Source organism: Trichechus manatus, unplaced genomic scaffold (genome assembly GCF_000243295.1).
Source record: "Trichechus manatus latirostris isolate Lorelei unplaced genomic scaffold, TriManLat1.0 scaffold00069, whole genome shotgun sequence".
NCBI lineage: Eukaryota > Metazoa > Chordata > Mammalia > Sirenia > Trichechidae > Trichechus > Trichechus manatus.
Window position 1 is genome coordinate 8,988,001 of NW_004444005.1, and position 13,696 is coordinate 9,001,696.

General features: G+C 48.9%; 1 protein-coding gene across 2 annotated transcripts in view; it reads left to right on the plus strand.

The window, feature by feature from the left end:
- Nucleotides 1-7,136: 7,136 nt before the first annotated feature.
- The window catches only part of TBC1D22A (TBC1 domain family member 22A), a 430,744-nt gene continuing 424,184 nt past the window's right edge, over nucleotides 7,137-13,696 (plus strand). The window contains exon 1 of one of the 2 annotated variants that reach the window (XM_004380015.3): nucleotides 7,137-7,472. In XM_004380015.3, coding sequence (XP_004380072.1) covers nucleotides 7,411-7,472 — 62 coding nt within the window. In that variant the 5' untranslated portion in view covers nucleotides 7,137-7,410. The remainder of the gene's footprint in view (nucleotides 7,473-13,696) is intronic. The other variant, XM_023734625.1, reaches the window with a different exon arrangement.

Consider the following 13,696-nt stretch of genomic DNA (forward strand, 5'->3'; position numbering starts at 1 on the left):
CACCTTGCAGGTACTGGTCAATAGACTATGCAAATATGGTGAGTTGTAGCCTACAATGCAAACGAAGTGTCTGTGGCCTACCAAGAGGGGATTGGCCACTTCGTGGCCTTGCTGGGAGGGCCACACCTTGAAATTGATGCAGAATTTGTGTATATATGCAGCCAGCCCCAGAGAGGTTTTTGAGACAGAAAGAAGCAGGAAGAGAAGCAATAGGAAGAACCAGAAGGAAGAAGAAGCAGAGAAAGAGAGGAGGCAAGGAAACTCCTAAAAGAACTGTAATGCGGGTCAAGGGCTGTAACACTGAAGGTGACAATAGGCCCAGAGGGGGCGCAGCAGCAGAGCTGGCAGCAACAGGCCCGGAAGGGTCCTAGCGACAGAGTTAGTGGTGAGAGAGGAGCCCGTCCTCAGGGTGCTGAGAAGAGGCCCGCACTGCCGAGAGGAGCTGAGAGAGCTGTCCTGCACTGAAGAAGGGAGACTTTGCCTACATGCTTCCTGATCCTGATCCTGAGCTGTGCCCTGTTCCTTAATAAACCACTAAACTGTTAGTACAGTCTATGAGTTGTGTGGCATTCAAACGAGAGAGCTGTGGGAGGGGCGGCTGTGTGTCAGACTTGGTAAAAAAGTTGGAGAGTGGAGATGTATCTGACCTCCACCTCATAGGAACCAGCCTTGGGCTGATCTTGATGTTCTGATGCTGATCCTACCACTCCATGATTTTACACTAGGTAATATTCCACTGACTGTATATACCACATTTGCTTTATCCATTCATTCGCTGACAGATATAATGAAACATTTTGACATACAAAAAATATTAAAGAGAATATAACAAACACCTGAACACATTCCACCCACCTTAAGAAATAAAGCATAATGACCGCTGAACCCCCCAGGGACCAATCGCTGACTAGCGCTCACCAAGGCCAGAGGCGACCACCCCCTGAAACGTAGCTCTGAGCATTCTCGGGATTGGTCATACCACTGCATTCACATTCAACTTGATTTCTTCACTCAGCATTGTGTGAAACTCATTTATGTAGATGCATGTTTTCTATTCATTTTCACTACCATATAGTATTCTAGTAGATAACTATATAGAATTTATCAGTTCTCCTGTAGATGACATTCTGACTGCTTCTTTTCCCCTACCACGAGGTACTGTGTTGCAATGAACATTCTTGAACATTTCTTTTTGCACATACAGACTCATTTCTCTAGGGAAGAATTACTTGGTTGTCAGGCATATGTGGGGGCATGGTGGTTTAGTGGTAGAATTCTTGCCTTCCATGTGGGAGACCTGGGTTCAATTCCTGGCCAATGCACCTCATACACGGCCATCACCCGTCTGTCAGTGGAGGCTTGGGTGTTGCTATGATGCTAAACAGGTTTCAGTGGAGCTTCCAGACTAAGACAGACTAGGAAGAAAGGCCTGGCAATCTAATTCTGAAAATCAGTCAGTGAAAACTCCATGGATCACAACAGTCTGATTCCATTGTGCCCAGGGTCACCATAAGTCGGGGGCCCACTCAATGGTAGCTAACAACAAGGGCATTTGCATCTTTAACTACTAGAGATGCTAAATTGCCGTCCAATGTTACTGAATCAGTTCACACTCCCACCAGCAGTGTATGATGTGCTCTGCCTTGCTCACAAAATCCATATCCTCACCAGTTTTGGCACTGACAGACTTTTACTTTTTCCCAATCTGTTAAGTGTGAAATAGTAGGGTCTTGGTTTTTGATTTTAGGAGCCCTGGTGGTACAGTGGTTAAGCACTCGACTACCAACTAAAAGGTTGGCGGTTCAAACCCAACAGCAACTCCGCAGGAGAAAAATGTGGTAATCCGCTTCTGTAAAGATTTACAGCCTTGGAAACTCTATAGGGCAGTTCTACTCTGCCTTGCAGGGTCGCTGGAGCCCTGGCTGCACGGTGGTTTGAGAGCTTGGCTGCTAACCAAAAGGTCTGCGGTTTGAATCCACCAGCTGCTCCTTGGTAACCCTGCGAGGCAGTTCTACTCTGTCCTATAGGGTTGATATGAGTCGGAGTCAACTCAATGGCAATGGGTTTCAATGGTGTTGTCTGATTCCTGCAGAAGCTCTGCCCCTAGACTGCATCTCTGCTCCTTTGGCTTTCCACCCTGGAAAAGCCCAGGTGAATGTGAACACAGAAGCACTCAGGAGGGTGGTTGCCTCTGGCCTTGGTGAGGACTGTGATCAGTGTTGTGTCCTTGGTGGGGGGGTGCAGACTGTCTCACCTCATCTATACCATGACCCCCTCATTTCTGGACACAGTGTCTATCTTTGCTTTCTCTCTGTGATGATGTTGCTCATGACACGGACCTGTTCCTGACCACCAGCTCTTCTCCGACTTCGCCCTGGCCACTCTCCCCACCCAACCCCATCTCCTCATGTGTGGACTGACACCTCCAGCCTAGCACTTGTCTGAGACTGGGCACTTGTGGCCTCAAACCACTGCATCCAGAACCAGTCAGAAACTCGTGCTCTGGACAGGCTCACTCCTTGCTTTGAGTTTTTAACGGTGGTACCACTGAGTTGGTGGTCCTGTCCATCTTGGTCCCATCCCTCTTATTTCTGCTAGGACGGTAGGTAGGGAGTATACTGTGATCTACAGGGAGCAGCCACAGCTGAGGTGCTCTAACCACATCCAACCAGGCCCTGAAAGTTGTCAGTTTTTCCTTTGTACATTCTCTCACAGCTTTTGTCCCTTTCTGCCCCACCATCTGATTCCTGTTGTCACCTTCTGCTGCTTCTTGCAATATGCCAGACTGAGCTGGGGAGAGTCCTCCTCTCCAATGCTGTCTGCAGGGTGTCCCTCAGGCCGCTGGGAGACGGTCCCTGGGGCCTCCTGAGCTCCACTAGGAGAGGGTCCCTGGAGAATCCTGGAGGGTGTCAGGAAGGGTCCCTAAGGATCCAGTGAGGCTATATCAGGAGATCCTGTGAGATTCCCTCGGGTATGTAAGGACAGGATCCAGGGGCATTTCTAAGGCTTTGCAGGAAAGGAGCCTGTCATGGATTGAATCGTGTCCGCTTAAAATATGTGTCAACTTTGCTAGGCTACGATTCCCAGTGTTGTGTGATTTTCCACCATTTTGTCATCTGCCGTGATTTTCCTTGGTGTTGTAAATCCTACTTCTATGATGTTAATGAGGCAGGATTAGAGGCAATTGTGTTAGGAGGCAGCACTGAATTTAAAAGATTAGGTTATGTCTTAAGCCAATCACTTGAGATATAGAAGAGAGAAGTGAGCAGAGAGACATGGGACCTCATAACACCAAGAAACAAGAGCCAGGAGAATGGTGTGTCCTGTGGACCCAGGGTTCCTGGGCTGAGAGCTCGACCGGGGAAGATTGATGACAAGGACTTTCCTCCAGAGCCAACAGAGAAAACCTTCCCCTGGAGCTGGCACTCTGAATTCAGACTTCTAGCCTCCTAGACTGTGAGAGAAAAAATTTCTTTGTTAAAGCCACCCACTTGTGGTATTTCTGTTAGAGCAGCACTAGATGACTAAGATAGAGCCCTAAGGTCTACTGAGTTGTCAGGGGGGATCACCGAGGATGCATTGAGATCACCCCACGGAGGAGATTCTCGGAGTTTCTACGGCTGTGACTTAGGGGGATCCTTGAAGAGGTCCCCATGGTTGTCGTCACTGACGAGCATTTACCGAGCCCTTATTGTGACAGGTGCTGAGGCTGTTGCTGTGGATGTGCAGTAGACACCACACAGGTCCCAGCGTGCAGTGGGATAAACGTTGCAGACCATGTACAAGCTGTGGAAGGCCTTGCTCTTATGAGACCGGATATAAAACTTGGTGTTTTGAGAACTGAGTCACTAATTCTGCCCTGTGACAAGTGGGTAGAGTCTTTACTGAGGCGTGTGATTGAGACAATGCATATAAAGTGCCGAGAACAATACCTTACACATAAAAAACAAACAAAAAACAAACTAAACCCATTGCGGTCGAGTTGATTCTGACTCATAGCGACCCTATAGGACAGAGTACAACTGTCCCATAAATTTGCCAAGGCTGTAATGGTTACCGGTGAGTTTGAACTGCTGACCTTTTGGTTGGCAGCTGAGCACTTAACCACTGTGCCACCTGGGTTCATTTAATACCTTGCACATAGCAACTACTAAATCAATGCTACTTATCATCAGTAAAAAGAGGCACTGAAAAAACTTAATCAGAGATTACAATCAAACTTTTGTTTTAAAGGAGAACTGGCAGTATATTTCAAGGACCTCCCAAAAGTTATATTGAAACTCCGATCTGAAATGCCTATCCACGACCCCTCGGTCTTTGGTCCAGGGAAGTGCTGTCCAATAAAAATACAATCTCGATCACATATGTAACTTCAAGTTGTCTGGTAGACACATTAAAAGTAAAAAAAAAAAAAAAACCGTGAAATTTATTTTAATAACACATTTTATTGGCCCCTATATATCCAAAATATTATTTCAACATGTAATCAGTATAAAAATCATTGAGGTACCTTTATTCTGTTTTTCATACTAAGTCTTTGAAAATCCTGTATTTTACATGGACAGCACATCTCAAGGAGCCCTAGTGGTGCAGTTTGCAGATGTTTCTTCTCATTTTGGGTTGCGCCATATCCTTAAATGAAGGTCCTGAAAGCTTGACTCCACCCACATCATTAAGGTGGACTTTACTTTGAGGAGGCAGCTCTCTTCCCCAGTTGTCTTCGGAGTGCCTTCCAACCTGAGGGGCTCATCTTCTGGCACTGTATCAATGTTCTGCTGCTATTCACAAGGCTTTCACTGGCTAATTGCTTTCAGAAGTAGACTGCCGGGTCCTTCTTCCTGGTCTGCCTTACTCTGGAAGCTGAGCTGAAACCCGCCCGCCATGGGTGACCCTGCTGGTATTTGAACACCTGTGGCATAGCTTACAGCATCACAGCAACATGCAAGCCCCCACAGTACGACAAACTGGCAGACGAGCAGTGGTTAAGAGCTATGGCTGCTAACCAAAAGGTCGGCAGTTCGAATCCACCAGCCGCTCCTTGAAAACCCTATGGGGCAGTTCTAGTCTGTCCTATAGAGTCGCTATGAGTCAGAATCGACTCAGTGGCAACGGGTTTGGTTTTTGCACATCTTAATACAGACTAGTCACGTTTCAAGCATGCAGTAACCACAATTGGCCTATAGCTACCATATTGCAGAGCACCACAAAATAAAACCCGTTGCCATTGAGTCAATTCCAACTCATGGCAACCCCATGTGTTACAGAGTAGAACTGCTCCCTAGGGTTTTCTCGGCTGTAATCTTTGTTACTTTATTATTGGTTGCATCCTTTTATCATACCTATTCAATCTGTATGCTGAGCAAATAATCTGAAAAGCTGGACTATATGAAGAACAGGGCATCAGAATCGGAGGAAGACTCATTAACAACCTGTGTTATGCAGATGACACAACCCTGCTTTCTGAAAGTGAACAGGACTTTCGCACTTACTGATGATGATCAAAGACCCCAGCCTTCAGTATGGATTACACCTTAACATAAAGAAAACAAAAATCCTCAAACTGAACCAATAAGCAACATCATGATAAACAGAGAAAATCAATACTGAAGTGCCCAGGATTTCATTTTACTTGGATCCACAATCAATGCCCATGGAAGCAGCAGTTAGGAAATCAAATGACATATTGCAAGTCTCCTGCAAAAGACCTCTTTAAAGTGTTAAAAAGCGAAGATGTTACTTTGAGAACTAAGGTGCGCCTCACTCAAGCCCAGGTATTTTCAGTTGCCTCACATGCATGTGAAAGCTGGACAATGAAACAGGAAGACTGAAGGATGGATGCCTTTGAATTATGGTGTTGGAGAAGAATATTGAATGTACTATGGATTGCAAGAAGAATGAATAAATCTTTCTTGGAAGAAATACAACCAGAATGCTTCTTAGAAGCAAGGATGGCAAGACTTCGTCTCCTGTACTTCGGACATATTATCAGAAGGGACCAGTCCCTGGAGGACATCATGCTTGGTAGATGGTCAGTGAAAAAGAGGAAGACCCTCAACAAGATGGATTGACACAGTGGCTGCAACAATGGGCTCCAACATAGCAACGATTGTGAGGATGGCAAAGGACCGGGGAGTGCTTTGTTCTGTTGTATACAGGCTTGCTGTGCAGATTACCAGGCCTTTCTTCTGTGTCACTGCTAAGTGGGCTGGAGCCACCCACCTTTAGGTTAGGATTGGAGCGCAAATCATTTGTGCCACCCAGGGACCGCTTGTAGAGACCAGAGCGGGGGAATTTCTCCCTACCTCTGTGCTCAACTGTCCCTAAATTGGAGCCTGGTTTAATCCTCAATTCTCCCTCTATCCCCTCAGATATGCTCCATGTCATTTGGTAGCTGTCCTTATCTCACTGCATTGTAAGTACTTCATCAATTTAGTGTTTATTGACTCCTACGAAATTCCGAGGAGCCCTGGTGCGCAATGGTTAAAGCCTTCAGCTGCTAATGGAAAGGTCGTGTGGCTGGAACCCACCAGCCGCTCCACAAGAGAAAGATATGGCAGTCTGCTGCCGTCAAAATTACAGCCTTGGCAGAAGAGAGAGCCTGCCCGGCCCAGAAAAGCCTGACGGCAGCTCCGCCTCCCCCCTCAAACCTCGCTGCTACGTGCAGCGCTGTCACCCCCAGACCCCTATGGGGCAGTTGTCTGTCCAACAAGGTCGTTATGAGTCGGAATAGGATGACGGCAGTGGGTTTGTTTTTTTTGGTTTTACTAAGTGACCACGGCAATAAAGCCTTGAACAACACGGACGCGTCGTCCCTGCCGCAGAGGACGCCTTCTGGTTTCCGAGTCGTCTCCTTTAGGTCAGTAACGGTGTCCTGCTTCTTTCAGTCCCAGGGCCGGCTCCTAGAAAGTCAATAAAAGACACCGGAGTCCGACACAGTCCTCAACTCCGAGAAATGCTGAGCGCGAGGCTCGCGTGGGTCAGCTCAGGGGTCCGTGGCCGCTGCCTGCCGAGGGGGCCTGGGTCCCGGTCCCGCGTCGGGTCGGGCGCGGCGAGCGCAGGTGGGACTGCGAGCGGTGCGCGCGGGGACACAGGTTTCAGAGCGGCCGCCACCAGCCCCGAACACCTCAGCCGCCTCACCCTTCTCCGCTGCGCGCTGGACCTGCGCGCAACCGTCGCCCTTTAATGCCGTCAGTCGTCCCGCGCCACGCGTCAGACGACACCTGGTACCGAGGCGGGACTTCCGGTCGCGTCGTGTGACAACTTCCGGAGAGAGGCGGAAGAGCCTCTGGGCTCTGTGGTCTGGAGTCCCGGGACCGCTTAAGGGCCGCCCGAGGGACAGGAGAGGTCCACTGTGGGCGGGCCGGCCACGCTCCGGTGTCGGGCCGCGGGCCTGAGGGATGAGGAGGAGCTATGGCCAGCGACGGGGCCAGGAAGCAGTTCTGGAAGCGCAGCAACAGCAAGGTCCCGGGCAGGTGGGTGTGACGGGGAGAGTAGGGTCGGGTCAGGGGTCAGAGGTCACAAGTGGACCTGTCGGTCTGCGGGGCTGCGGGTGGGTTCGGGGCCTGGGAAGGGGTAACCTAAATTGAGCAGACAGTTTGGGGGAACCAGGGCTCGGGCGTGGGGTCTGGGGGTGACAGCGCTGCAGGTAGCAGCGAGGTTTGAGGGGGGAGGCGGAGCTGCCGGCAGGCTTTTCTGGGCCGGGCAGGCTCTCTCTCTTCTGCCAAACTCCTGGGCTCCCTGGAAAAGCTGGAAGGAGCTGAGCCACGTCGTGCTGAGAAGAGTTTGGTGGGGTCAGGAAACTGGCCCGGGGGTGGCTGTGCTCGCCGGGGAGGGCGTTTCTGCTGGGGGGGCGGTAGCTTCTGACCCGCTGGAGTGGCCTGGTCTCTGTGGTCGGAGCGGGGAAGAGGGCTGGAGAAGGGTTAGAGGCTCTCTATGAGTTCCCTGTTCCCACTTTCTGGCCTTAAAACAACTCCGACCTTGTGTCACCAGCAGGCAGTAAATAAAAAATATTAAAAAAATAAAAAAATTGAGTGCCCAGAGTTTGCTGGGTACACCCTGCAAGTGGTACAGCTCCAGAGTCCTTGTTGATTGGTGTTGGTGGCGTGGCATGGAGCCCCGGCCAGGGCCCTAGGGAAGGAGGAGACGTGCATGGAAAATACCTAGGATAAAATCAGCCGTGGGCGAAGAGGTTAGAGACCAGCCACCGTCAAGAATGCCGAACAGTTTGTTCTGTCCTGAAAGTCTGAAGAACTGTGATATTAAAGTAAGCTCCAGAGTAGAGTCATTCGTAGGGACAGCGAAGCGGTTTGTACCCTCACGTTGCGTAATGAACACGGTTGTTTGAGTGATGGAATTGTGAACTTTGGGATTCACTGTATCCAGTCAGAAAAGCTTGATTTTCAGAGTGGGCTTCGAGTTGGCAGGACTGATGTTCTGAGTCACTCAGACGCAATGACTGGAATGTAAGGAATCGCCGGAGGTGGCCGGAGACTTGCTTTATTCCACGGGATTGTGCTCACTGGAAGAACAGTAAGAGCTTTCATCAAAACCAGTGGCATGTCCTGGATAAAGTGAAAATTCTGCAATGGTGGACACTAGGAGGTCCTCGTGGTGACGGGGACAAATGCTCTAGAAGAGTTCAGGGAAAGGGTTTGAGGAAGGAGCCACATGGAAGGCTTCTTCAGGTTGGTTTTGGGGTCTTGGTCCCCCCTCAGTCTAAAGAGGGAGACCCTCAAAGAGATGGATTGACATAGTGGCTACAACAATGGGCTCAAACACAGCAACAATTGTGAGGATGGCATGGGACCGGGCAGTGTTTCATTCTGTTATGCTTAGGGTCACTGTGAGTTGGAGGTGACTCAGCGGTACTTGACAACAATAACAACAGTCTGAACACCCACACTAACTCTAATAACTAATTCTTAGCCAACTGAACTGAAAGAATGACTGAGCTGCTGTGTACATTTAACAGTGAATACACCTTGGGATGGCTGGCTCGTGGTAATTTGCCCGCAGCTTTCTTCTGTGAGATCCTGCGAAGACAGGCTCTCTTCTTGCCTTTGATTTGATGCTGTGCTGTGTCTTAGGCACTTTCGAGAGCAGCTCCTAAGTTAAAGTTCAAGTGGATATGGGAGAACTGTTAATGGCTGTCCCTGAAGAGGACGGGACAGAGAGGAGAGACTGGGTCCCAGAGAGAGGCCTGCTCAGCTGCTCTGTTCCTCTTCCCTCCTGTGGCCCTTGTCTCTGGCAGTGCCGGGTTTCAGGAGGCAGGCTGGAGCTCAGTTCCCTGAAGGATGAGTTGCGAAGGTATGCCTTTGTTCCTGTCAGTAGATGACCTTCCCCTGGTTACCCCTAGCCACTTGTTTAGTCTTCAGCTACATAGTGTGGTGCGAGCAGAGATCCCAGCCAGATTCTTGTGGCCTTGCCAACTCTGTCAGATGGCATCCGTGATTGTTTTTCTTTTTTTGAGTGCAGACCTCAGCACAGAGAAACTCAAGGAAGGAAGAACACATCCACTACAAAATACAAAGGCAGCTCCTAAACTGTGATGGGATCTTTTATATAGCACAACCCTTCGTAATTTCTTATGATAATAATGGCTGACATTCCTTAAGCGTGTACTGTTTGCCAGGCACTATTTTTGATGCTTTACAAGTATTCTCTTATGTGTGCCTAATGTTTTATGGTTTGCAAAACGTGCACTTTCTCCTTCAAGCAACACTGAGGTACGCTTGGATTAAAACCCCTCAGTTGTTTCCCTTGAACTGCTGTGTGAGAAGTATGCTTTTTAGCATGGTGTCTGAGGCCCTTTATAACCTGACCCCTGCTCAGTTCTCTAGCCACATCTTCCACCCCTCCCAACTTGGCCCTCAGCAATTGTAGTGGGTTATGAATGGTATTCCTCCCAAATTAATGTGTATCAGGAACTTCAGAATGTGACCTTATTTGCAAATAGGGTCTTTGCAGATGTGATTAGTGAAGCATCTCGAGATGAAATCATCCTGCATTTAAATCCAATGACTGCTGTCTTTATGAGAGAAAGAAGGGGGAGATTTGGACACAGACACAGACATACAGGGAAGACGGCCATGTGAAGACAGAGGCAGAGATTGGAGAGATGCAGCTACAAGCCAAGGAATGCCAGGATTGCCAGGTGTGACCAGAAGCTAGGAAGAAGCAAGGAAGGATTCTCCCCTAGAGCCTTCAGAGAGAGAGTGGCCCTGCAGACACCTTGATTTTGGATGTTTCACCTGTAGTACTGTGCGAGAATAAATTTCTGTTGTTTTTAAGCTACCAAGTTCATGGTCAGTTGTTACTGGGGAGTGGGGTGCTGCTGTAACAAATACCTGAAAAGGTGGAAGTCGCTTTGCAATGGGTAATGGGTAGATCTTTTCCTTCAGGAGCGATCTGTGGAGCACCCTCTCACCTGATGGCTTGGGCCCCCACAAATTACACAGGAGACCGACAGGTTTTTGAGGACATTATGGCAGCAGAAACTCTGCCAGCCTGAACTGAGAGGGACACAAATGGGATGAAGTACAGGAAGGCTGTTGGACCTCCAGCTTTCTCCTTGGCTGCAAACATGTAATCCTTCAAGAAAGAGGAGGCCTGCCAGGGGGGCAGCTCAGAGGGCACAATGGGCAGAGCATGGAGCCACAGAGACTTGCTCTCAGGCCTTGAGACCCCCTAGAACTTGCCCTGCCGGGTTTCAGACTTGCTTTGAACCAGAAAACAAAACAAAAACCTATTGCCATCAAGGCAATTCCGACTCCTAGCAACCCCACAGGACAAAGTAGAAGTGCCCCATAGGGTTTCCAAGGCTGTAATCTTTACAAAAGCAGACCACCACATCTTTCTCCCGTGGAGCAGCTGTGGGTTCGAACCACTGACCTTTCAGTTAGCAACCGAGCACTTAACCACTGCGCCACCAGGGCTCCTGTGCTTTGGACCAGTGACCCCTTTATTCCTTCCATTTTCTCCCTTGCGGCGTGGGCACGTCTCTCCTGTGCCTGCACCACCTTTGCGTCTTGGAAGCAGATAACTTGTTTTCTAGTTTCACAGGTCTGTGGACAGAGAGGAATTCTGCCCCAGGGAGGACTATACTCAGAGTCTCATCCATAACTGATTTAGATGATGAGATTTGGGGACTTTCTGAGTTGATGTTTAGATAAGGTTTTGTACTTAGGTTGGTGATGGAATGGGCTAACAGTTGGGGAATGTTGAGATGGGTGAATGTATTTTGCATGCGGGAAGAGCGTGCATTTTAGAGGGCCAGAGTGCAGATCACAGCTGGTTAAATTGTGGTTATGTGCCTTCAAGTCGATTCCTACTCTTAGTGACCCTACATGACAATAGAACTGCCCCATAGGGTTTTTTTTTAGGCTGTAATCTTTACGGGAGCAGATCACCGGGTATTTTCTCTCACAGAGCTGCTGGGTGGGTTCGAGCCACCGACCTTTCAGTTAGCAGATGAGCGCTTCACCATTGTGCCACCAGGGCTCCTTGTGGGTTAGTGTCCCTCAAAAATTCATGTCCACTCAGAACCTGAGAATGTGTCCTTATCTGAAATAGGGTCTTTGCAGATATGATTAAGGATCCTGAAATGAACTGATCCTGGATTCAGGGTGATTCTCTGGGTTCCTAAAGTCCAGCGACTGGTGTCTTTACAAGAGAATAGAGGGGGGATTTGGACACAGGGACACAGACGCACGGGGAAGATGGCCGTGTGAAGACGGAGACAGAGACTGGATGGAACTACAAGCCAAGGAACCCCACGGATTGCTGGCAACCACCACAAGCTGGAAGAGACAAGGAAGGATCCTCCCCTAGAGCCTGCAGAGACAGCATGGCCCTGCTGATGCTCTGATTTCAGACTTCTGTTGTTTGAAGCTTCCCTGTTTGTGGTGAGTTTTTACTGCACTCTGGGACACTCGTACAGCAGTGCTGACGGACTTAAGGGTTCCGTGGCTGTCATGGATTGAATTGTGTCCCCCCAAAATATCTGTCAACTTGGCTGGGTCATGATTCCCAGTATTGTATAATTGTGTACCATTTTGTAATCTGATGTGATTTCCTTATGTGTTGTAAATTCAATCACTATGATCTAATAAGATGAATTAGCGACAGTTATACTGATGAGGTATATAAAACTGGATAATGTCTTAAGCCAATCGCTTTTGAGATATGAAAGAGAGAAGCAAGCAGAGACACATGGGAACCTCATACCACCAAGAAAGCAGTGCCAGGAGCAGAGCGCATCCTTTGGACCTGAGGTTCCCGCGCTGAGATGGTCCCAGACCGAGGGAAGATTGATGACAAGGACCTTCCTCCAGAGCCGACAGAGAGAGAAAGCCTTCCTCTGGAGCTGATGCCTTGAATTTGGACTTGTAGCCTACTGGACTGTGAGAGAATAAATTTCTCTTTGTTAAAGCCATCCGCTTGTGGTATTTCTGTTACAGCAGCACTAGATGACTAAGACAGTGGCGTACCAGGCTGAATGAGCCTCTGTCCTTTCATGCTGCGGTCGCTGACCAGGATGTCCCTTCCCCCCACTCCCATCCCCTTCGCTGGCTTACATTTTCCACTTTTCAGAACTCACCTCGGGCACACCTCCCTGTAAAGCCTCGTCTGCTTTCTTCAGGCTGGACTGAAGTACCCTTTTTATGCTCAGACGTGGTATTGTAGATGTGCACTTGTCTTCACGGTGAACTCTGCAGGTTTAGGGGTGCACCTTACTCGTGTTTGCCTTGTTAGTGTTGATAAATGGTGATAACTCAAATTATCTGTGAGGTTAGCCTAGAGTGAATATGTGATTTGGTCAAGGTCATGCACCAAATGAGGGATGGTCTTACTGGGAGACGCCACAGTTCTTGATACTCTGGTCCATAGATTGTGCATTTGGCTGATACTTTTCTAGACATTTCCTTTCTGGGTGAGCCTGGAGGTGTGGTGGAAAGACCCCTGACTAGGAGATGGGTGGTCTGGGTTTTAGCCTCTTCCTTCTGTTAACTCTCTGTGTGACCTTCTCCAAGTTATGTCACTCTGCGGCCATTGGTTTCTGCGTCTGTAACATGAGGCAGTTGCATTAGCTCTAAGAAGCTGTGATTGGCCTGGCCTGGCTCTCTGATGAGAATGAGAGAGGCCTCTTGGACCAGTTTTGAGAGTCTAACAATGTACTCATTCAGCAAATGATTATTTAACTCATTCGGAGTGTCTGGGACACTTGCAGGTGCTAGGGATACAGCAGTGAACAGATGAGACCAAAGCCCGTGCTCTGGTGGACTTGCAGTGGAGTTGGAGAGGCAGAGAGTAACATAACTATTAGAATATGGAGTCTGCTAAAAGGTGGTGTTGTGTTGTTAGGCATCATTTAGTCGATTCCGACTCACAGTGACCCCATGTGACAGAGTAGAACTGCCCTATAGGGTTTTCTAGGCTGTAATCTTTATGGGGGGAGATCGCCAGGTCTTTCTCCCTTGGAGCTGCTGGATGGGTTTGAACCGCCAACCGTTAAGTTAGCAGCCGAGTACAAACCACTGCACCAAACAGGGCTCCCTATAAGGTGATACTGCTGTGGTAAAATGAGTTTCTTTATGTGGCCTTTTGCCTTGTGGCTGAGAGTAGCCTGTCCTGAGGGGCTGAGAGTAGCCTGTCCTGAGGGGCCGAGGGGAGGCCTGTCCTGAGGGGCCGAGGGGAG